This window comes from Orcinus orca, chromosome 5 (genome assembly GCF_937001465.1).
Source record: "Orcinus orca chromosome 5, mOrcOrc1.1, whole genome shotgun sequence".
In the NCBI taxonomy this organism is placed as follows: Eukaryota; Metazoa; Chordata; class Mammalia; order Artiodactyla; family Delphinidae; genus Orcinus; species Orcinus orca.
The window spans coordinates 103,878,369-103,904,374 of record NC_064563.1 but is presented as its reverse complement, the minus strand read 5'-3'; the positions used below and the strand labels follow the sequence as shown (position 1 = coordinate 103,904,374).

The window sequence follows — 26,006 nt, the reverse complement described above, 5'->3', positions numbered from 1 at the left end:
AATTCAATGAAGCTTAGGCTTCAGGGCTCCTCACTTGCAGAGGTCCCTTCCAAGGTCTTGAGAGGGGTCCTAGCGATTTTTGTATTTATAACTTTGCATGTTTTTATTAGATAGGATTTCCCAAAGTAGATGAGGTTCAGGCCCCACAAAACCTTGATTCATCACTGGGTTTCAGGTAATTATAAGTCAGTAGGTTTCTTGAATGAAACCTCTGTGTTATTGACAAACATCAGATGAAGTAATTAGCAGTGTGGTAGTCTATTTTAAATCCGAAATCTACCTCAAAGATGAGCCAAGAGCTTTTTAATTAATAAAGTACCACTTTTTGAATGGTGGTAGTAATCACATCTCTTTCAGATAAAATCAGGAATGAAATATATTATGGAAAACCAGCAGTGGTTGATAATCCTAAATGTTAAGTATACTTTTTTTTTCTGACTTTAAAGTGTTTCTCCTTCATTCACCTATGCAGGTCCAGACTGATGGCTTATTTTTAAAAATTCTTTTAGTCACTTCATTGGTTCTAACAATACAAGCTCCATGATTTTAGAAACTGAAGGACTCTACAATGTATAAAGGCTATATAACTTAACCAAACAGAGCACATTCACATGCTGGCTTATCTGTGGTACATCAATATTGTAACAAGAACATAAGCACTAGGAGAGAATAAGAGGAAAATCAAAGCCTTATCCCTATTGAATTATTTACCCCATTGTTGAGAATATCAATGAGGGAGGTGTGGCCACACTATGAAAGCAAATTGAGCTGCGGTCACAGAGCTGCCCTAATGCTCCCCCAGTCAACTAGCATTGGTTTCCTTTAGATAGCTATGTACACACAAAAACTTACATACTTCAGGGTGTTGTCATCACTTTTTGCTAGGTACTAGAATCCTGGCAGCTTCTCAGATTTAGAAAGGCATAAACCCTAAAAACAAACATAACATGAGTCTGCCCTTTGCCGTGATTTAGAGTGGCTGTTTTATTTGTAATAGTTCAAAATTTTGAGATTGTCATACCTAGCAACTACTATACTTTTCTTCTGCCAACTGCATCTTATTCTTCCCACTTGTAGTATTTTCTCCCATTCTACATGTTTTTTCACTTTCTTTGAAGCACAAATTTTAATTTTTATAAAATCCCATTCATCTATTTTTCTTTTGGTTGTTTGTGCTTCTGGTATCATATCTATGAAACTGTTGTCTAATGCAAGGTCATAAAGATTTACTCCTGTGTTTTCTTCTAAGAGTTTTATAGCGTTACTTCTTACATTTGGATATTTGTACCATTTGGAATTAATTTTCATATATGGTGTGAAGTGTAGGAGTCCAGCTTCATTATTTTGTGTGTGGATGTACAGTTGTCCCAGCATCATTTGAAAAGACTGTTTTTTCCACATTGAATTGTTTTGACACCCTTGTTGAAAATCAATCGACCATACATATGAGGGTTTATTTCTATCCTGTCAATTCTGTTCCATTGATTTACATGTCTGTTCTTATTCCAGTACCACACTGTGATTGCAGTAGCTTTGAACTGAGTTTTGAAACCAGGATGTGTGAGTCCTCCTGCTTTGTTCTTTACCAACGTGGTTTTGGTTATTCTGTTTCCTTGATTGCCATATGAATTTTAGAATTAGCTTGGCAATCTCTGGAAAGAAGGCAGCTGGGATTTTCATAGGAATTGCAATGGAATCATAAGTCGATTTGGGAAGTAGTGACATTTTAATAAGATTATCTTCCAGTCCATGAATCCAGCATGTCTTTATATTTATTTAGATCTTACAACAGTTTTATACTTTTCAGTGTAAATCTTGCACTTACTTGGTTAAATTTTTCCCTAAGTATTTATTTCTTTTGATGCTGTTACACATGGAATTGTTTTCTTAATTTCATTTTTGGATTACTCACTGCTGGTGTGTAGAAATAATATTGATCTTATATCCTACAACCTTGCTGAACTCATTTATTAATGCTAACAGTTATTTTCCTAGATTTCCAGGAATATGTCTTGTGGTCTTCCAGTTTCCCAGGAATACATTGGAACATTTCAAAGTCTTTGTGGACATCTCATTCCTCAGCTTTTCTTTTTAAACTTTTCAGTTGGGCTGTTTTTTGCCCCCAACTGTTATCCATTGCCTCATGCAACTGCCATGTTAAAATATTTGCCTGAAAATGTTTTCCAAAAATGATCCATGAGGAAAAGCTTTTCTTACTAGACAGCTCTCAGTCAGGTCAAAGGCAAGCCTTTCAAGTGAGGTCTTCCAGGGGACCACCAGACATGTAAAACAATGACATTTCTTTGGGAATGAGGCTTTGAAGGCCCTCCCAGTCCATGCTGCTCCTTCTGGTACCAGGGATGTGGGCTGTTTTTCAAGGCTACCACTGGCATGGAGAGCAAAGATCAAGGACGAGTTCAAGCAAAACAGATCTCATTGTTCTTACAGAAATTAATTTGTTTTCCTTGAATAAATTGCTCCCCAATTTGCTACAAGCATGTTGGTTAAATTTTTTTTTAACATCTTTATTGGGGTATAGTTGCTTTACAATGGTGTGTTAGTTTCTGCTTTATAATAAAGTGAATCAGTTATACATATGTTCCCATATCTCTTCCCTCTTGCGTCTCCCTCCCTCCCACCCTCCCTATTCCATCCCTCCAGGCGGTCACAAAGCACTGGGCTGATCTCCCTGTGCTATGGGGCTGCTTCCCACTAACTATCTACCTTACTTTTGGTAGTGTATATATGTCCAGGCCTCTCTCTCTCTTTGTCACAGGTCACCCTTACCCCTCCCCATATCCTCAAGTCTGTTCTCTAATAGGTCTGTGTCTTTATTCCTGTCTTATTCCTAGGTTCTTTGTGACATTTTTTTCCCTTAACTTCCATATATATGTGTTAGCATTCGGCATTTGTCTTTCACTTTCTGACTTACTTCACTCTGTATGACAGACTCTAGGTCTATCCACCTCATTACAAATAGCTCAATTTCATTTCTTTTTATGGCTGAGTAATATTCCATTGTATATATGTGCCACATCTTCTTTATCCATTCATGCGATGATGGACACTTAGGTTGTTTCCATCTCCGGGCTATTGTAAATAGAGCTGCAATGAACATTTTGGTACGTGACTCTTTTTGAATTATGGTTTTCTCAGTATATGCCCAGTAGTGGGATTGCTGGGTCATATGGTAGTTCTATTTGTAGTTTTTTAAAGAACCTCCATACTGTTCTCCATAGTGCCTATACCAATTCACATTCCCACCAGCAGTGCAAGAGGGTTCCCTTTTCTCCATGCCCTCTCCAGCATTTATTGTTTCTAGATTTTTTTGATGATGGCCATTCTGACCGGTGTGAGATGATATCTCAATGTAGTTTTGATTTGCATTTCTCTAATGATTAATGATGTTGAGCATTCTTTCATGTGTTTGGTATATCTTCTTTGGAGAACTGTCTGTTTAGGTCTTCTGCCCATTTTTGGATTGGGTTGTTTATTTTTTTGTTATTGAGCTGCATGAGCTGCTTGTAAATTTTGGAAATTAATCCTTTGTCAGTTGCTTCACTTGCAAATATTTTCTCCCATTCTGAGGGTTGTCTTTTGGTCTTGTTTATGGTTTCCTTTGCTGTGCAAAAGCTTTGAAGTTTCATTAGGTCCCATTTGTTTATTTTTGTTTTTATTTCCATTACTCTGGGAGGTGGGTCAGAAAGGATCTTGCTGTGATTTATGTCATAGAGTGTTCTGCCTATGTTTTCCTCTAAGAGTTTGATACTTTCTGGCCTTACATTTAGGTCTTTAATCCATTTTGAGCTTATTTTTGTGTATGGTGTTAGGGAGTGACCTAATCTCATACTTTTACATGTACCTGTCCAGTTTTCCCAGCACCACTTATTGAAGAGGCTGTCCTTTAACCACTGTACATTCCTGCCTCCTTTATCAAACATAAGGTGACCATATGTGCGTGGGTTTATCTCTGGGCTTTCTATCCTGTTCCATTGATCTATCTTTCTGTTTTTGTGCCAGTACCCTACTGTCTTGATTATTGTAGCTTTGTAGTATAGTCTGAAGTCAGGGAGCCTGATTCCTCCAGCTCCGTTTTTTGTTCTCAAGATTGCTTTGGCTATTCGGGGTCTTTTGTGTTTCCATACAAATTGTGAAATTTTTTGTTAGAGTTCTGTGAAAAATGCCAGTGGTAGTTTGACAGGGATTGCATTGAATCTGTAGATTGCTTTGGGTAGTAGAGTCATTTTCACAATGTTGATCCTTGCAATCCAAGAACATGGTATATCTCTCCATCTATTTGTATCATCTTTAATTTCTTTCATCACTGTCTTTTAATTTTCTGCATACAGGTCTTTCATCTCCTTAGGTAGGTTTATTCCTAGATATTTTATTCTTTTTGTTGCAGTGGTAAATAGGAGTGTTTTCCTGATTTCACTTTCAGATTTTTCATCATTAGCTTATAGGAATGTGAGAGATTTCTGTGCATTAATTTTGTATCCTGCTACTTTACCAAATTCATTGATTAGCTATAGTAGTTTTCTGGTAGCATCTTTAGGATTCTCTATGTATAGTATCATGTCATCTGCAAACAGTAACAGCTTTACTTCTTCTTTTCCGATTTGGATTCCTTTTATTTCCTTTTCCTCTCTGATTGCTGTGGCTAAAACTTCCAAAACTATGTTGAATAAGAGTGGTGAGAGTGGGCAACCTTGTCTTGTTCCTGATCTTAGTGGAAAGGCTTTCAGTTTTTCACCATTGAGTATGATGTTAGCTGTGGGTTTGTCATATATGGCCTTAATTATGTTGAGGAAAGTTCCCTCTATGCCTACTTTCTGGAGGGTTTTTTATCATAAATGGGTGTTGAATTTTGTCAAAAGCTTTCTCTACATCTATTGAGATGATCATATGGTTTTTTTTTGTTTGTTTGTTTGTTTTTCGGTATGCGGGCCTCACTGTTGTGGCCTCTCCCGTTGCGGAGCACAGGCTCCGGACGCGCAGGCTCAGCAGCCATGGCTCACGGGCCCAGCCGCTCCGTGGCATGTGGGATCTTCCCGGACCGGGGCATGAACCCGTGTCCCCTGCATCGGCAGGCGGACTCTCAACCACTGCGCCACCAGGGAAGCCCGATCATATGGTTTTTTCTCCTTCAATTTGTTAATATGGTTTATCACATTGATTGATTTGCGTACATTGAAGAATCCTTGCATTTCTGGAATAAACGCCACTTGACCATGGTGTATGACCCTTTTAATGTGCTGTTGGATTCTGTTTGCTAGTATTTTGTTGAGGATTTTTGCATCTATGTTCATCAGTGATATTGGCCTGTCATTTTCTTTCTTTGTGACATCCTTGTGTGGTTTTGGTATCAGGGAGATGGTGGCCTAGTAGAATAATTTGGGAGTGTTCCTCCCTCTGCTATAGTTTGGAAGAGTTTCAGAAGGATAGGTGTTAGCTCTTCTCTAAATGTTTGATAGAATTCGCCTGTGAAGCCATCTGGTCCTGGGCTTTTGTTTGTTGGAAGATTTTTAATCACAGTTTCAATTTCAGTGCTTATGATTGGTCTGTTCATATTTTCTATTTCTTCCTGATTCAGTCCTGGCAGGTTGTGCATTTCTAAGAATTTGTCCATTTCTTCCAGGTTGTCCATTTTATTGGCATAGAGTTGCCTGTAGTAATCTCTCATGATCTTTTGTATTTCTGCAGTGTCAGTTGTTACTTCTCCTTTTTCATTTCTAATTCTATTGATTTGAGTCTTCTCCCTTTTTTTCTTGATGAGTCTGGCTAATGGTTTGTCAATTTTGTTTATCTTCTCAAAGAACCAGCTTTTAGTTTTATTGATCTTTGCTATTGTTTCCTTCTTTTCTTTTTCATTTATTTCTGACCTGTTCTTTATGATTTCTTTCTTTCTGCTAACTTTGGGGTTTTTTTGTTCTTCTTTTCTAGTTGCTTTAGGTGCAAGGTTAGGTTGTTTATTCGAGATGTTTCCTGTTTCTAAAGGAGGGCTTGTATTGCTATAAACTTCCCTCTTAGAACTGCTTTTGCTGCATCCCATAGGTTTTGGGTCATTGTGTGTCCATTGTCATTTGTTTCTAGGTATTTTTTGATTTCCTATTTGATTTCTTCAGTGATCACTTCGTTATTAAGTAGTGTATTGTTTAGCCTCCATGTGTTTGTATTTTTTACAGATCTTTTCCTGTAATTGATATCTAGTCTCATAGCATTGTGGTTGGAATAGATACTTGATACAATTTCAATTTTCTTAAATTTAGCAAGGCTTGATTTGTGACCCAAGATATGATCTATCCTGGAGAATGTTCCATGAGAACTTGAGAAAAATGTGTATTCTGTTGTTTTTGGATGGAGTGTCCTATAAATATCAATTAAGTCCATCTTGTTTAATGTATCATTTAAAGCTTGTGTTTCCTTATTTATTTCATTTTGGATGATCTGTCCATTGGTGAAAATGTGGTGTTAACGTCCTCTACTATGAATATGTTACTGTTGATTTCCCCTTTTATGGCTGTTATTATTTGCCTTATGTATTGAGGTGCTCCTATGTTGGGTGCATAAATATTTACAACTGTTATATCTTCTTTTTGGATTGATCCCTTGATCATTATGTAGTGTCCTTCTTTGTCTCTTCTAATAGTCTTTATTTTAAAGTCTATTTTGTCTGATATGAGAATTGCTACTCCAGCTTTCTTTTGGTTTCCATTTGCATGGAATATCTTTTTCCATCCCCTTACTTTCAGTCTGTATGTGTCTCTAGGTCTGAAGTGGGTCTCTTGTAGACAGCATATATATGGGTCTTGTTTTTGTATCCATTCAGCCAATCTGTGTCTTTTGGTGGGAGCATTTAGTCCATTTACATTTAAGGTAACTATCGATATGTGTGTTCCTATTCCCAATTTCTAAATTGTTTTGGGTTTGTTATTGTAGGTCTTTTCCTTCTCTTGTGTTACTTGCCTAGAGAAGTTCCTTTAGCATTTGTTGTAAAGCTGGTTCGGTGGTGCTGAACTCTCTCAGCTTTTGCTTGTCTGTAAACGTTTTAATTTCTCCATCAAATCTGAATGAGATCCTTGCTGGGTAGAGTAATCTTGGTTGCAGGTTTTCCTGCTTCACCACTTTAAATATGTCCTGCCACTCCCTTCTGGCTTGCAGAGTTTCTGCTGAAAGATCAGCTGTTAACCTTATGGGGATTCCCTTGTGTGTTATTTGTTGTTTTTCCATTGCTGCTTTTAATATGCTTTCTTTGTATTTAATTTTTGACAGTTTGACTAATATGTGTTTTGGCATATTTCTCCTTGGATTTATCCTGTATGGGACTCTCTGTGCTTCCTGGACTTGATTAACTATTTCCTTTCCCATATTAGGGAAGTTTTCCACTATAGTATCTTCAAATATTTTCTCAGTCCCTTTCTTTTTCTCTTTTTCTGGAACCCCTATAATTCGAAGGTTGGTGTGTTTAATGTTGTCCCAGAGGTCTCTGAGACTGTCCTCAGTTCTTTTCATTCTTTTTTCTTTATTCTGCTCTGCAGTAGTTATTTCCACTATTTTTATTCCAGGTCACTTATCCGTTCTTCTGCCTCAGTTATTCTATTGATCCCATCTAGAGAATTTTTAATTTCATTTATTGTGTTGTTCATCTCTGTTTCTTTGCTCTTTAGTTCTTCTAGGTCATTGTTAAACGTTTCTTACATTTTGTCTATTCTATTTCCAAGATTTTGGATCATCTTTACTATCATTATTCTGAATTCTTTTTCAGGTAGACTGCCTATTTCCTCTTCATTTGTTAGGTCTGGTGGGTTTTTATCTTGCTCCTTCATCTGCGGTGTGTTTTTCTATCTTCTCATTTTGCTTATCTTACTATGTTTGGAGTCCTCTTTTTGCAGGCTGCAGGTTCGTAGTTCCCGTTGTTTTTGGCATCTGTCCCCAGTGGCTAAGGTTGGTTCAGTGGGTTGTGTAGGCTTCCTGGTGGAGGGGACTAGTGCCTGTGTTCTGGTGGATGAGGCTGGATCTTGTCTCTCTGGTTGGCAGGTCCACGTCTGGTGGTGTGTTTTGGGGTGTCTGTGGACTTATTATGATTTTAGGCAGCCTCTGTGCTAATGGGTGGCTTGTATTCCTGTTTTGCTAGTTGTTTGGCATAGGGTGTCCAGCACTGTAGCTTGCTGGTTGTTGAGTGAAGCTGGGTGGTGGCGTTGAGATGGAGATCTCTGGGAGATTTTCGCCGTTTGATATTATGTGGAGCTGGGAGGTCTCTTGTGGACCAGTGTCCTGAAGTTGGCTCTCCCACCTGAGAGGCACAGCACTGACTCCTGGCTGCAGCACCAAGAGGCTTTCATCCACACGGCTCAGAATAAAAGGGAGAAAAAGTAGAGAGAAAGAATTAGTAGAAGTAGGAAGAAAGAAAAAAAGAAAGAAAGAAAGAAAGGAACAAAGAAAGAAAGAAGAAAAGAAGGAAAGAAAGAAAGGAGAGAGGGAGTGAGGGAGTGATGGTGGGAGGAAGGAAGGAAGGAGGGAAGGAAGGAAAAAAGAAAGAAAGAAAGAAGATAAAGTAAAATAAAATAAAATATAATAAAGTTATTAAATCAAAAAATAACTAAGAAAAAAATTTTTAAAAAAAAGGACGGATAGAACCTTAGGACAAATGGTGGAAGCAAAGCTATACAGGCAAAATCTCATACAGAAGCATACACACACACACTCACAAAAAGATGAAAAGGGGAAAAAATCATAAATCTTGCTCTCAAAGTCCACCTTCTCAATTTGGGATGATTCGTCGTCTATTCATGTATTCCACAGATGCAGGGTACATCAAGTTGATTGTGGAGCTTTAATCCGCTGCTTCTGAGGCTGCTGGGAGAGAGTTCCCTTACTCTTCTTTGTTCTCACAGCTCCCAGCAGCTCAGTTTTGGATTTGGTCCCGCCTCTGCGTGTAGGTTGCAGGAGGGCGTCTGTTTTCGCTCATATAGGACGGGGTTAAAGGAGCCGCTGACTCGGGGGCTCTGGCTCACTCAGGCTGGCGGGAGGGAGGGGCACGGAGTGTGGGGTGGTGGCAGAGGCCGGCGTGACGTTGCACCAGCCTGAGGTGCGCCGCGCGTTCTCCTGGGGAAGTTGTCCTTGGATCCCGGGACCCTGGCAGTGGCGGGCTGCACAGGCTACCCGGAAGGAAGGTGAGGAGACTGCCCTGTGCTCGCACACAGGCTTCTTTGTGGCGGCAGCAGCAGCCTTAGCTTCTCCTGCCTGTCTCTGGGGTCCATGCTTTTAGCCGTGGCTCGTGCCCATCTCTGGAGCTCCTTTAAGCGGTGCTCTTAATCCCCTCTCCTCGTGCACCAGGAAACAAAGAGGGAAGAAAAAGTCTCTTGCCTCTTCGGCAGCTGCAGACCTTTTCCTGGACTCCCTCCCGGCTAGCCGTGGTGGACTAACTCCTTCAGGCTGTGTTCACGCCGCCAGTCCTCTCCCTGTGCCCCGACAGAAGCCCAAGCCTCAGCTTCCAGCCCCCGCCCACCCCGGAGGGTGAGCAGACAAGCCTCTCGGGCTGGTGAGTGCAGGTCGGCAGCGGTCCTCTGTGCGGGAATCTCCCCGCTTTGCCCTCCGCAGCCCTGTTGCTGCGCTCTCCGCGGCTCCGAAGCTCCCCCACTCCACCACCCGCAGTCTCCGCCCGCGAAGGGCCTTCCTAGTGTGTGGAAACCTTTCCTCCTTCACAGCTCCCTCCCACTGGTGCAGGTCCTGTCCCTATTCTTTTGTCTCTGTTTTTTCTTTTTTTCTTTTGCCCTACCCAGGTACGTGGGGAGTTTCTTGCCTTTTGGGAGGTCTGAGGTCTTCTGCCAGCGTTCAGTAGGTGTTCTGTAGGAGTTGTTCCACGTGTCGATGTATTTCTGGTGTATCTGTGGGGAGGAAGATGATCTCCGCATCTTACTCTTCCGCCGTCTTCCCCTCCTCCTGCTTTTTATTTCTAATGGACATGTTTACACATAATTTAGGAAGCAAAGTTTTGGCTTATTTCCTTTCTAGTTTTTTTTCATTTAGAAAAACATCTTAACATCTATACCGAAATATAATTAATATTCATGAATAGTCAACATTTAGTTGACTGTAATGAATTGGTTCAAAGAAAATATGGATAATCTGTGGTGCTGCAAAAATTTAATTTGATCCTCTACACTTAAACTTACATAGCATCGAGCTACTGACCAGAACTGCTAGCTAATAAACCAACTGAAGATATTTTAATTTTTATTTCTTTCACCTTTCCAAAGATTTATATAACTTAAAGCACATAAATAGTACTTTACAGTTTGTAAGCACTTTTATATGCATTATCACTTTTGATCTTCCCAGTATCCTTATGGGGAAGGAACATTATAGAATTACAAAAGGTTTCATTATTATATTCACTTATAGATGAATAAATTGGGGATCAAGCATCATGCTTTTAAGTAAATGCAGGGAATTGACCATAGAAAAATTAAATATGAAATCTCAAGCTTTATTGAATTTACTGCATTGCACTGAGAAGTCTCTGACCGTCCTTCCCTCAATAACCCCTCTAGTCAACCTTGTCTCCTTACTGCCCTACGTCCATGTCATTCTCTTTACTGTTTCTGACCGTTGAAACTTTGTCTTCACTTCCCTCTCTCCATATACTCCTGTCTGGAATGTTGCTAGTTTTCTTGAATATCTGAATCCTAACCATCATTCAAGGTCCAGCAAAAGTTTCCACCTCCTCCAGGAAGTCTTGCAGCTCCCATTGTTCTTACTTAAATAATACGACATTTGCATGGATTGGTTCTTAGGTTCCTAAGTGTTTCAGTGTTTCATCTAAATTCTCCTTCTAGACTATAAGCTACAAAGAACAAAGACCAGCTCTTATACTTCTTTGAAATCCACAGCACTCTAGCACTGGATATATATGTAGTAAATTCATGATAAATATTTGGCTGTTTTTTAATCTATCCATTGGAGCCATTGCTGAACTGTAGATAATTTTACTGTATTTGTATTCAAACCATGTAACCTGTGTGAACTCAACTATAATAAGTAATTATAGTTAATTAACTATAATTATAGTGTGGTCTTTTCAATATGTTCATATACCAGTTGACCCTAGCATTGATTTCTAATGGCAGTGAAGCCCAGACATATGCCTGTGCAATCAAATCAAGTACATATGCCTGATGGATTCCCTGAAAAGAGCAGGAATTTGGCCCATATATCAGTATTGAGAACAGGAACAGGAAATGTTATGGAGTGATTGCTTTTCTATAGAATTGCATTAGCATCACCCATTCTGCCTGTCATAATTTCTCAACAGATCAGGGATATCTATCAATGGAAGTTCCTGTGGTACAGTATATGAAAATGCATTTCATTATTCATTACAAATGATGCTGATCAGACATATTGTCATTACAAGTTTAATTTTTAAGGAAGAGATCTCTGTGTAAAAATGGCACACTTGAGAGTCATCATCTTAAAAAACAAAAAGATGGTACTTTGTGACAATTCAGTTTTTCTGGAATATAAGTATTCTGTTTAAACAACTAACTACTTTTGTTCATATTTTAAGGTGAATTTGGAGAAGTCTGTAGTGGGCGTTTGAAAACACCAGGGAAAAGAGAGATCCCAGTTGCCATCAAAACTTTGAAAGGTGGCCACATGGATCGGCAAAGAAGAGATTTTTTAAGAGAAGCAAGTATCATGGGTCAGTTTGACCACCCAAATATCATTCGCTTAGAAGGTGTTGTCACAAAAAGTAAGTACTGATTTTCTTCTTTTATATATCTGTCTCAATTCCTTAAATAAATAAAAAAAGCTTAATAGCAACATCACAGCCATTTAGGGGATAACTTAGTTCAGATATCATCTTCAGATATTGTCCCTTGGAGTCTTGATATTAGTCTATGACATTATCAGAGTTTGCATTGGTCACCAAACAGCTTTGAAATGTTTTTTTATTACCTGTAAATCATTTGCTAATTTAACTTGAAATAATAAATCAAGGTAAAGGGTTATATATTTTTTCCTAATTTCTGTAAGCAATTCACTTCTTCTGAACCTGCCTAAATTTCAATATTAATAGGAGAAACAGTTAAAATATTTGGGGTCATTAAGGTAAAATTGTTCTGTTTGTAAATAAATGTCATATACAAATATAGAATGCTTTATCTAAAGAAAACTTTTAAATAAAAAGTTCTTTATGGAACCTACCTACATAAATGCCATTAGAGCTATATTATTTCAATTTATATAAAATGAAGAAAAGCATTACAATTTCTGAAATAAAAATCCAGAGTTTACAGAAATAGTGGGATCAAAACCATTCCTTTGGGAAAAAAGTTCCTCAGAAATCCAAAACTAATCATATCATCTAAGAAATAGATTGCAATATATTCACTTTTATTTGAATAATGATAAGGCATAACTTAATATTTCTCCTTATTTTATTCACTAATGAGTTATAACATAAAACTCAATATAGTACGGCATTATAAACTCATAAAAATAATCTCTTTGAGAGGCATTTTTCTTTTGTAAAACTGAAATTTCTTTTAAAACCATTTAGATGAAATTGAAATTTCATGTTATATTTGGAAGAAGGAAAGTGTAAAAGCTTACCAAAAACATTTAACTGACTCTGTGTCTGAAACTCCAAAGTCCTTCTCACAATGCATTGGCCAACATGCTATCCAAGGAGAACAGAAAATTACTGATAGCCATGATAGTTTGGAGGATGCAAAAGTTTGCTTTTGATTTCAGCTGTTGCCATGGGCTGTTACTTTAGTGGCCTTCTACTAAGAACCTTCCAGTATTCATGCCCTTGTGTTGTTCTCTCCCACATTGATTGTGGACTTGTCCATGTGACTAGCCTTGGCCTATGGGACATTAACAAGTGTGATACAAGTTGAAGCATCTTACATATTTGTACACTGGACCTTATCCTCTTGGAACACTCTGTCATGTAACTTAGTCTCCAATGTTGAGCAAAGCCAGTACATATGGTGAGGCCACACACAGAACTGCAAAAAGGAGAACTGAGGCATTCTAGTCAACAACAGCTCCACAAGAGCTCCCAGCAGATAGTCAGCACTGAGTGCCAACTTTGTAAAGAACCATCTCAGACATTACAGCCCCTACTTCTACTGCCAGATGGCTGCAGCTGCAGATGATATTTTGTGGAGCAAAGTATCCACCCAGCTCAGTCCAATCAACCCGTAAAATCATGAGAGATAATAAAATGGTTGTTGTTTTAAGCCGCTCCGTTTTGGATAGTTTATTACACAGCAATAGATAACCAAACAGATGGACATCAGTTAGAATTCCACTCCTACCACTGAAGTCTTGTGAAGTTTTAGGTAGATGATTTAACATCTCTATTGTTTACTTCCACACTGTAAAATGGGGCCGAAATAAGTCCTACCCAATAGGAATGCTGTAAGGTTTAATTTTATAAATGTATAAAACATTTAGCATAGCATGTGACTCATAGTAAGCCGCATTAAATGGTAGCTATTATTGGTACTATAGTTTACCATTTCATTCTCATGGCAACTCTTATGCATATCTGCTGAACCTTCAGTATTCACTGAAGGATATTGAATATCAAACGGGTGAATTAACCCACATAAGGACCTCTAACCCATAGTAAGTGGTATGACTGATGTTCAAACTGAGATCTGTCTGTTTGACAGACCCATGGGATTTTTTGTTTCTTTGCTTTTTATTTTGCTGTATCACAGTGAATAAGTCAGAGTTTTACACTTTGCCTTATCTGAATTAAATAGCATTAAATAAATGACAATCTGAATAAAATAACACAATACTTTTTTAAAAATAAGGAAAATATTTAGATGAGTGGAATGAACTACCTCTTATGAAAAATTTGGAGAGATCCAGATATGCCACAATACCTAGCAAAAATACTAATCTAAAAGAGAGAGAGGAAACAACATATTAATTATTTCTTTTATATTTTCTGAATTCCTTGTCATTAATTTAGCATGAACATTTCAAGTTATTCCTTCTGTTTTATATCTCTCTGGAATGAAAAAGATAATTTTAAAGTTGGATTATGAACCTTTGCAAAGCATTTAAAATAATTTAAGTATGCTGTTGAAGTCCTCGTATGAGTATTTATGCATGAAATATCTGGAAATAATTTTCTAACAATAAATTCAGATCAGATATTTATTTTCTACCTTTGATAAATCACATTCTGTGAATTATTCATGTATCCCTATGTGTTTTATTATCTATCTATATAATATTATATGTAATTTGGCCCTATGAAGTAGTAGGAATTATTCTAAATCAACTGAAGAGGTTTAATAAGATAATCTATGGCACTTGTCTGCCAGTTTGAAATACTCAGTTTATTTCACAAAGACATTCAAACAACTAACACAGTGATTGCTTTACATCTCTAACAATCTTGTGTAAAATTGGGACCAGTGACCCTTACGTAGCCCAATTTGTATGATTCCTAGGTGAAGGTCCTTATTCCATTTTAAGAAAAAGAAAAAGAACGAGAGAAAAGATAAGAAAAGAAAAGAAAGGCTAATTGAGAAAAGATAGATTCAATATGCTTTTGAGTGGCAATAATCATTGTAGTTTTAACTTGTAAGTATGAGCCCCACATAAGGGTGTTGTGGTGATGCTGAGGTGGGTGGTGGAGATGGGGAAAGGAATAATTCCCGCAAAGACAAGTGGGCGTATTTATACTGTTATCTTCTTGCAAATGCTATGGGATTTTTAAGAGAAAGACAATAAATAAATGAATACCTCATTCCCATAAATACACGGTAATTGTTCCAAGATTACCCTTAAGTGGCTAAGAGATAGCTAGCAATTAATGCTCCCTAAGGACTATCATATTGCATAAAAGATAATACTGACAAAGATAAAGATGCAGTATAGGTTTATACAGTCATGTTAGTAGATTATCCTGGGGTTCTGAGAAATAAATGCACTGACTCTCAGTTGCAAGTAATGCAAAATTATAGATCAAAATCTTCATCAGATTCTTTAATAAATTCTTAATATGCATAATTTTTATCTTACCTATAGGTTTTATTGCCGAGAGATACATATTATAAAGTTCTTGGAAACACTTTTGCTCTTTCATACTTGTGCATATAACTACTTTTATTATAAACTTCAAAGTTAAATGATTAAAAGCTGTATTATATAGAAAGTGTGTCAGATAAAAGTTGAACCTATCTGTTTAACACACATCACAATTTAATTAACCTATTAAGAAGCAACTGATATAGATAGAGATTAATCCAGCTAAACCATTTGCTTAGCACATACATTTTCTCCAAGAAGCAAATAGAAGCCGTCAGTTAGAGAACAGACTTGTAGCTATTAGTACCATGGATAGTAGCAGTTTGTAACAGGTGATGTATACACAAGTGTCATTAACTACATATCCAAAAGAGAAAGTGCTACCTTCTATAAAAAGATAAGAATTGTGGTTAAATGATAAACACAATGCAGTAACCACACTCTAGAAGATGGGGCCCTACAGTTTGAATTCATGATGATATGGAAGAACCAAAAGGAGAAAGAATGAAGTGCCTATCTCCCAGCTTAGGTAACAACTAAATGTAGGTATACTAACTACATCTCAAATAAATCATAAATCCAGTGAGGAATAATAGAATTCAATCAGGATATCAAATAAATTCCCAAACATAAATTTATTTTATCATGGGACATTGCTAAAGACTCTAGAACAGCATAGAATCTATAACACAAAGTACTGGGCCTGCACAAACCATCTTTAAATATTCCAGAATATTGAGGGTTCCTTCCAAATAATTTTGATGGGTCCACATGGACTCTAAGTCAGAGAGTAGATTCAGGCCAGTCAAATAGACAATAAATACACAAGAACTGTTTCTCCAGTCCCAGAATTGCATTTTACTTGTCAAGTAATATATTCTCCAAGATTTCGACTATTACAGTTGCCACCAATATGATAGCTGCCTCTCCACCTGCTTGTATATTCTGCTACTTGACACAGGGTCTTGTGCAAGTTATTCAGTGTCTTTAAGCCTCAATATTTTCCTCTGCACAAAAGATTGAAAAGTTCAGATTGTACTACAAAACAAGAAAGGTCACATCTAACCCTAACATGTTTGTATTTCATTCCTGTGCCAAAAGAAAGAGTCATGAGATGTTGGTAAGGAAAGTTTGTGCCAGTAATAACTTACCACCCCACCTCCAACTTTATTATACTGTCAGGTTCATATTGGTGATCAGGAAGAAACAAAAAGTGCCTTTAATAAAGTGTTTATCTTACAGTCTGTAAAGTAGAAAAGTATAGGTAAAATTTTGCTGTAAGCAAAATCAAGGTTTGGATATTTGGAATATATGTTGAAGGGAGTAAAACATTCTGTGAAACTGATTCTAATGAAAGAAATTAGACTTCTTTGTGAAATTCAGCTACTCAACTAACTGAGGTAGGTTAAGAGTTTTGTTTTACTTTGTTTTGTTTTCCTAGAAACATTTACTGAGCACCACCAAGGTGTCAGACACTACTGCTTATTAAAACCTAGAGATAGAGAAAAAAAGGTCTCAGTGCTCTTGAGAAGCTCATTGGTTGGCTCCAGTCTACTGGGAGCAACAAACAAGTAGGCCAGTATTTCCCAATATGGTGCGGCATGGGCTATTTTGGATACAATTATTCATTAACTTACTCATTATTTTATTCAGAGAATATTTATTGGGTGCCAACTCTTCTAATCACTGGTAATAGAGTAGTGAAAAAGACAGAGCTTTTACCTGCTGGAGGAAACAAAAAGGAATCTAAATATATCAATATAATTTTAGATAAAGAGAACAAACCTGAGTGAAGTGAAGGAGCAAGCCATGCTAGGGTTTGGCAGGGTAGTACTCCAGGCAGAGGAAACAATAAGTTCTGAACCCTTGTGCTAAGAAAGAATGTGGCATGTTGGGGCAGCATCGAAAACAGCTGGAGCTAAGTAATAACAGTGTGAATTACATATTGAAAGAGAAAACTAGAGGCAGGTAAAACAGTAAGGAGGCTAGTATAGTAATCCAAGTGAAAAATGATGAGAAAGATAAAGAGAAGAAATAGATTCAAGAGCTGTTTCCAAGGTTAAATTAGGAGACTTGAGTGACTGATTATATGTGGGGATTGAGGGAATGGGGATGGTTTTGGATGACTTCCAAGCTTCTGGTTTACATAAGCAGGGAGATGGAAAGGAAATTATGGAGAAATAATAGATTTGGAGGGTTAACAATGAATTCTGATTTGGATGTGATAAGTTGGAAGTGTCTTGGACATTTAAAGACTTCCAGGAAGCCTCTGAAGCCTGGGTAGGATTCTGGTGTGCGGGTGCAAATGATGGGTGGTGATCAGTAGTTGAAGCCATCGGGAGGATGAAATTACCCAGAAGGTTGAGGAGAACTAGCCCTAACAGGCTGACTTAAAAAGAAAAGCTTATGAAAGAGACAGACAGAACAACCTGGAAGAAGGAGGACAGATCTCTAAGAATGAAAGATGGGTCATTAGCATAAAATGAGCTGGGAAGCCAAATAAAATAAGGATTGAGAAGCATCTATTGGATGGAGAAACTAGGAGGACACAGCCCACTGTGAGAATCAAGGCCAAGATTGCAGTGGACTTTAGAGTGAGGCATGTGTGCACTGCAGTCAGACTGATAGCTTAAAAATGCAAATTAGGGCTTCCCTGGTGGCACAGTGGTTGAGAGTCCGCCTGCTGATGCAGGGGACACGGGTTCGTGCCCGGTCCGGGAAGATCCCACATGCCACGGAGCGGCTGGGCCCATGAGCCATGGCCGCTGAGCCTGCGCGTCCAGAGCCTGTGCTCCACAACGGGAGAGGCCACAACAGTGAGAGGCCCGCGTACCGCTAAAAAAAAAAAAAAAAAAAAAAAAAAGCAAATTAGATTGTGTTCATTTCTTACTTAGATTCCAAATGCTTAGCATTCTTTAAATCATTTATTCATTTAAGTAATATTTATTATGTGCCTAACTACTATGCTCCAGCACTTTTCTAAGCATTAGGTATTTGGCAATGGATAAGAAAGTCAAAACGCCTGCCCTCCTGGGTCAGGTCCCTGGGTCTTCTTTCTCTGGTTTCATTCTCCACCATCCCTCTTAAATCCTAGATTGCTTTCATACTAAATGACAAAATCATCTCAAAACTTATTCTCATTTTCCCATGTATTCTTTCTTTTCTAAATCCCTGAGGCACTGGAAGAAAATGTACCAAACTGACCCTAAACGGGTACAAAGATAACTATGGTATGCAAAGATTGTTGGTAGCTAGAAGACCCAGCTGCCTTTGGAGTTACCTGCCTTCCTTTTTTCAGTCATGTACAAGGCTAGATCATTTGCTGAGGTGATAGGTAGAGGACCTGAGGTGTTGGTGAATATTTGAACTGGCTCTTGAGAAAAGTGTGAAAGAAAACTGATTAGGAAAGGTTAGAAAGATTGTGGGTATTACTAAGAACACAAGAGAACCTGGAGATCAGGACAGAAGATGCTGCCCCAAAGAGCACTGTTGATAAATGAGGAAAAGAGTTGATAGCATGAAAGTAGGAAGAGATGCAACCCGAGGGAAAAGGAAAGATGAGAGGCAACAAAAAGAGAAGAAATAGAGATTTTTCTCTCTTCTCCTACCATCTTTAATATTTACTGTTTACGGAAATTAGTGATGAATTATTCTTATGCAGTTTCTGGAGTCTAACGGAGTCTCAGGAGATCTACTGCAAAGTATTTGCCACTTGGAATTATAATGTATACATATGGATAAATAGAAAATGAACCAAGTGTGACTCTGAGAAACAGTAACAAAATGACATAGTCTGGTGGCCCTGTGTATCACACTGTTCAACCAGCACTAGGGCTACTCAGATCACCAGCTTATTTTCTTTCTGCCAGAGTGTACTTCTCTCTTTACAAGAGAGAATAAACTTCCCCTGTATTCAGAAGGAATTTATTCTTGTCTCTTCACTGTTTAAGTATCTGAGTTTTCTCAAGGTCATTCACTCTAATCACCTCCCTAGATCTACTTCTAACTTACTGTCTTCTTCCTGTGGTTCTCTCTCTTTCCTAAGCCAGCCTGCTAATTATTGGGTAGACTATAATAAGAAGTATCAGTTTAAAAATTCTAGTAACAGGTTGCTCAGTCTGAATATAACACTGTAAGAACTAGGAGAGGAAAGAGAATATAAAAACAACTTTATGCATACATAATATTGCCTTTTAATACATCTAAATAAAATTGAATAGAGCCATCTAGAGGGTGAAATCTTACTCATTTCAAAAGTGAAAATTCTTTCCAAATCATTTGGAAAGAATGATGCAATTTGTTCTGGTAAAGAGTTTGATGGCTCCAAATTTGAGAAGGGCTATAGATAAATCCATGTTATAGACATTAATTTGCATCCATAAACTCAGGAGAATGAGTACCATCCTTCCAGTCTGCAAGGTAAAGTAACCAGTCATTACTTAGGAACTTTTTCACCAAGTTCCTAATGGTCTTATGTATTGATAGGAGTGAATAAAGACCAGTAGGAATCTTAATCACTGAAAATGATTATTGGCCCCTTAAAATGATTATTGGCTCCTTGTGTATGTGATTTCTGATTTAAAAAATTATTGGCCCCTTGTATATGTGATTTCTGATTTAAAAAATTATCTCAAAGTAATGAATGGAAATCTATCAGTGTCCTTACTTAATCCCTTGATGAATATCTTAATGCTTGTTTTGTTGTTGTGGGAATATATTACTATAACTTTCCTTAAATTTTCACCTTGATATAATTTCAGACTTACAAGAAAAGTTATTCAAATAATATAGTTCCAATATAACTCTCACTGTTTCCCCTGATGTATTTTACATAAGCATAGGACTATTATCAGTGCCAAGAAACAAACATCTGTACAGTACTATTTACTTAACTACAGACTTTTATTCAGATTTTATCAGCTTTTCCACTAGTGTCCTTTCTCTCTTCTAGGACTCATCCAGGATCCCACATTGCATTACTTAGTGCATCTCCTTAGTCCAGTCTGCGTTTAATCTGTGCAATTCTTCAGTCTTCCCTTGTCTTTCATGACCTTGACAGTTTTCAAAACTACTAGTCAGTGATTTGTAAAATGTCCATTAGTTTGGGTGTGTCCGTTGTTTTTTCATGATTCAATTTGTGGTTATGAATTTTTGGCAGGAACATCACAAAAGTTGCATACCCTCTTTATGCATTATATCCGAGGGTACATCATGTCCACGTGCATTATTCCTGGGGATGTTAACAGGGGTCACTTGGTTAAGGTGGTGTCTCCTAGAAAGTTACTGAAAAATTACTTTTCCCCTCTTGTAGTTAATGTATATTTGGGAGGAGATTAGACTATGCAAATATCCTGTTTTTCCTCAGACTTTTTCCCATTAATTTTATCATCCATAGCAGATCTTGCCTGCAACAATTACTACTGTCATATTTTAATGGTGATTTTTCTATTTGTCTCTTTCCTTCTATATTTATTAATCGAAACATTTCTTTAAGGAAGAACTGCGTTTCAGAATGTTCTGTAAATGGAATTACACAATAAGTAGCCTTTCAGACCTGGCTTCTTTCTCTTAGCAGAATGCACTTGAGATTCATGCCTCTTTGTTGTTGCTGAGCAGTACTCCTCTGTATGATGTACCATCAGTTTGGTTCTGCATTCAGCGGTTGAAGGACATCTGGGTTGTTTCCAGTTTGGATGATGATTTATAAAACTGATAGGAACATTCATGTGTAAGTCTCTGTGTAAACACATATTTCTATTTATCTTGGAGAAATACCTAGGTGTGAAGTGACTAGATCCAATGGTAAATATATGTTTAATTTTCTAAGAAACTGCCAAACTGTTTTCCAAACTGGATGTTCCATTTTACATTTCCACTAGTAATTAATGAGAGTTTCAGTTACTCTGCATCATCAGCAATGCTTGATACTGTCATTTTTTTTTAATTAGCCATTTTAGTGAGTCTATATTGGTATCTTACTGTCATTTTAATTTGCATTTCCTATGTCTGTTGATTTTGATCATCTTTCCATATGTGTACTCGCTATCCATATATCTTTTTTGGTAAAGTGTGTCTTCAGATTTTTACCCATTTTCTTTCATTGGGTTGTTTTTTCTTAATGTTGAGTTCTAAAAGTTTTTTTTTTTTAAATATTTTCTGGATACAGTTCTTTGTCAGAAATGTGATTTGTAGATATTTTTCCAGTTTGTAGCTTGTTTTTCTATTCCATGAAGAGTGTCTTTAGCAGACTAAGTGTTTTTAATTTTGATAAAGTCTAATTTTTTTTACTTTTTTCTTTTATGGATTGTGCTTCTCTGTGTGGTATCAAGAAACTCTTTACCTAGTCCAAAGTCACAAAGACTCTCTTCTACTCACCTCTAGAAGTTTTACATATAGGTCTATGATCCCTTTTGAATTAATTTTTGCATAAACTGTGAAGAATGGGTCAAGGTTCTTTTTTTTTTTCTTTCTTTCTTTTCATATGGAAAATTTCACCACCATTTGTTGAATTCATTTTTTTTTTTTTTTTTTTTAGGTACAAGCCTGTTTTTCCTCATTTTTAACTTTCTTTCCTTGCTTAGAATCCTTCAATGGCTTTCCTTCACCCACAGGACAAAATTCATGCCACTGTATATAGAAATTCAAGGTTCTAAAGATTGGACTTCACTCACAGCATATCTTTAGCCTTATTTCCTGCCTTCTCTACCTCAGTTTATATTCTATTAACAGTAAATCACTATGTGATTCATATTTCAAATGAAATATTCAAATGAATAGTTCAGTGAATCAGTGACTGATCATATTTGATCATACTTGGCCCTCTTCTTGGAAATTCCTCTCTTTCCCACAGCCCCATCGCCCTTAACCAGCAAACTCTACTTATGAGGGATGACTCAGCTTATATGAAACATCTTTTCTTAATCTTTATACTGGTAGATATCTACATTGCACTTAACATGTTGTGCTATAATTATCATTTATATGTATGACCCAAAAGTCTACTGTTTCTTAACTCTTACCCTATAATATTAGGACCTCTGCACCCTTTTGCAATGACCGTGAGTTTTTTTCTGGGAGAGCAATGCAGCATCTGCACTGTGTTTTATGCCTGTTAAGCCTCCCTCTTACCTTCACATTTCCTGCCCACAGCCCTTGTAGAGGCTCCAGCAGCCCATCCACTGCCCATTAGTAGGGAAAAACTATCCTGCCATTCATTTGGTTTCTGATGACCCTTAATTTCCTGTTAATTAAGGGTTAAACTCAGTGTACTTGCCACCCCATATTCTCCATTTAATCTTTCTTTTTTTTAAATAAATTTGTTTACTTATTTTTGGCTGCATTGGGTCTTTGTTGCTGTGCGCGGGCTTTCTCTAGTTGCTGCAAGCGGGGCTACTCTTTGTTGCGGCGGGCAGGTTTCTCATTGCAGTGGCTTCTCTTGTTGTGGAGCACGGGCTCTAGGCACACGGGCTTCAGTAGTTGTGGCACACGGGCTCTAGAGCACAGACTCAGTAGTTGTGGCGCACAGGCTTAGTTGCTCCGCAGCATGCAGGATCTTCCCGGACCAGAGCTCGAACCCACGTCCCCTGTACTGGCAGGCGGATTCTCAACCACTGTGCCACCAGGGAAGTCCCTCTCCATTTAATCTTAATTTTCTATTCTAGCTTCATCTTACTCGCCCCTCAAGCTCCCTCCTCCCAAATCTCCGATACATACCCCCCCCCATGCATATTTTATATTACTTGCTTTTGGATAGAGGGGGAAATCCTATGTTATATTGGAATGGGGATTTGGGGAGGCCATGATATCTTGAGGATAGTCTTTATTTTATTTATTGTGGTGCCTAGCATGATGCTGAGCATACAGTAAGCACTAAGTTCATATGAATGAAGGAAAATTGTAAGACAGAAGGAAAAGGGAGGAAAGGATAGGGGTAGAATAAAAAGAAAGAGGGAAGAAAGTAAAGGAAAGAAGGAACCTAATTTTTCAAGGACTTCAAGCCCAATTTTAAATTTGAACACTCTCTAATGTCAGTTACATTTATGTGAAATTGTCAGCTTTTCTCATAATTGTGCTTCTCTGTACTTTTGTAATTTCTCCTTCCTCTGAACAGCAATCATATTTTACCTGTTTTTCTCCCATGAAATTTTAACTATATATGTTACATTATAGTGTTTTAGGAACATGTCTTTTTCTACTGTACCAGAATCAACTTCAGAGTAGGAGCACATTACCTAGTCTATATCTTATATGTTATAAAACTCAATCTCAACTTCGGAATGGGTGAAGAAATATGATAGTGTGTTTCCTCAGCCTGAGAAATAAAAGTAGGCACAACTTAGACACTCATGATTGAGATGCAGCAACAGAATGATGTGAATTTATTGACCTTTCTATTAGGTTACATCAATCACTGTGAGTGAATTTATTCATTTCCCACTCCTCACAAATGTCAGCCAAAGACATCAGTGATTTTTTTTTCTCCTTTTCATTCAGATGCAATGGCTATTTCAGGTTTCTTGGGCCTGAAAATAATGCATTGACCTTTCCCCTAAACATTAATGGCATGATTCTCTTGAAATAAGCTCAGTTTTCATTTTGGCAAAGCCATATATGAGACATGCTGTTGTAGTTGGTACAGCAATCCATAAATACAGAAAGCTATGGCACCTCTGTGACTTTGTCCCTATTTCATATACCTAATCACTGAAGTATTCCATTACACTGGAATGAAAGTATACAAAAATGCCTTCCATTAGCTGGAGTTTCTGTGATTTAATGATTTCTTTAATATAGATAATATCTCATTGCAAGAAATTCCAGGATATTGCCTAGGGAACACAGGTCTGGATAGGAAGTATAAGGCTGCTGGAGAAACTCAAGCAAAAGGAAGGGTGGCTTAAAAAGAGGAAGATGCAAGGGTGAGCCTTAGCAGGATTTCTTAGTTTGTTCCAAGAAATAGAGAAACTAGTTATTTCCCTAAAAGAAGATTTATAATTAATATAAGTATTTCTTACATGTTAGCTAAATAAATTTACTAAAACAAAAACAAAAGCCTCCCTTATGTCAACTCTAACATTCCAAATTTTTCTGCCTCAGTGAAACAATGTTTCTAGGTCATACCTAGAAACAGTGTTTCTAGGTGATGGATGACAGACTCAGAAAGTATTTCACACCAAGTAACTCCAAGTAAAAAAAACTGGAAGACTACATTTATCAAATAATGAAAGTTTTAATCATACAACTTGTAAAGCTTAAAATTACTGTTTTTAATAAGATGGGCCAAATGAAACAGTTGCTAAAACTAAAATAATGCTACCAGTTCTCTGAAATATTTCCCAGATTTTAGCTACAAGGGAAATTCTTAATTGCTAAGGAAGCCCACCCTTCAGTCTAATTACAGGAACCTATTCTTCTTATTAATTAAGATATTGAGAACTGGCTAGGAAAGCAGAAAGAAAAAAATCATTGGTAGAGAAGCTGGTATGGATGGAGCAAATCCCTTTTGAAGTCAAATTTTAATCCCTTCAACCTACCCAATAAAGACTTCAAAGTAATAATCATTAAGATGCTCACTGATTTCAGGAGAAGAACACAGTGAGAATTTCAACAAAGAGTTCTAAAATATAAAGAAGAACAGAACAAAGCTAAAGAATAAAATAACTGAAATTTTAAAATATGCTAGAAGAAATAAACAGTAGTTTAAATGATACAGAGAAATGGATCAGCAATGTGGAAGACAGATTAGTGGAAATCACCCAAGCTGAACAGGGAAAAAAAAAAACTTTAAGCAAGGATAGTTTAAGAGGCCCCTGAGACAACTTCAAGCATACTAACATCTGCATTATAGGGGTCCCAGAAGGAGAAGAAAGAGAGAAAGGAGCAAAGAAATTATTTGCAGAAATAATAGCTGAAAACATCCCTAACCTGGGGAAGGAAACAGACATCCAAGTCCAGGAAGCACAAAGAGGCTCAAACAAGATGAATCTAAAGAGGTCCACACCAAGACACATTATCATTAAAATGGCATATAAAGAGAGAATCTTAAAAGCAGCAAGAGAACAGAAACTAGTTACTTACAAGGGAAGTCCCATGAGACTATCAACTGACTTACCAGCAGAAACTTTGCAGGTAAGCAGGGAGTGGTACGATGTATTAAAGTGTTGAAAGCAAAAACCTACAACCAAGAAGATTCTGCCTGGCCAGGCTGTTATTCAGATTTGAAGGAGAGATAAAGAGTTTTATAGAAAAGCAAAAGCTAAAAGTGTTTAGCACCACTAAACCAGCTTTACAAGAAATGTTAAAGTGACTTCTCTAAATGGAAAAGAGAAGACCACAGCAAGAAATATGAAAATTACAAAAGGAAAAAACTCATTGGTAAAGGAAAATATACAGTAGATCATCCACTTATAAAGCCAGTAGGAAGGTTAAAAGACAAAAGTGGGAAAACAGTGTCTATCCACAATAGACAATAAACGATACACAAAACAAAAAGATGTAGAACATGATGTCAAAAACATTAAACATAGAGGAGGGTGTAAAAATATAGGGCAGTCAGAATGCATTGAACCTTAAGAGATCGTCACTTAAAATAATCACATATGTATATAAGTTGTTATATATGAGCCTCAAAGTAACCACAAACCAAAAACCTATAATAGATACACACACACAAAAAGAAAGGAACGCAAACATAACACTAAAGATAGCAACCCGCAAACGGGAGAATAATTACAATTGCAGAGGTTCTCCCCAAGGAACATGGTGTCTGAGCCCAAAATCAGGCTCCCTTGCCTGGGGGACCTGCTCTAGAAAGAGGATCCCCCAGAACACTTGGCTGTGAAGGCTTTGAAGGCCAGTGGGGTTTACTTTCAGGAGATTCAGAGAGCTGTGGAAATAGAGGCTCCACTCTTAAAGGGAGCACCAAAATGTCACATGCTCCA

General features: G+C 37.4%; 1 protein-coding gene across 2 annotated transcripts in view; it reads left to right on the top strand.

Annotated features, from left to right (window-relative positions):
• Positions 1-26,006, top strand: part of EPHA6 (EPH receptor A6) — an 893,594-nt gene that overhangs the window by 641,667 nt on the left and 225,921 nt on the right. For both annotated transcript variants that reach the window (XM_049710017.1, XM_033433353.2), the window contains one exon: positions 11,570-11,755. In XM_049710017.1, coding sequence (XP_049565974.1) covers positions 11,570-11,755 — 186 coding nt within the window. The remainder of the gene's footprint in view (positions 1-11,569; positions 11,756-26,006) is intronic.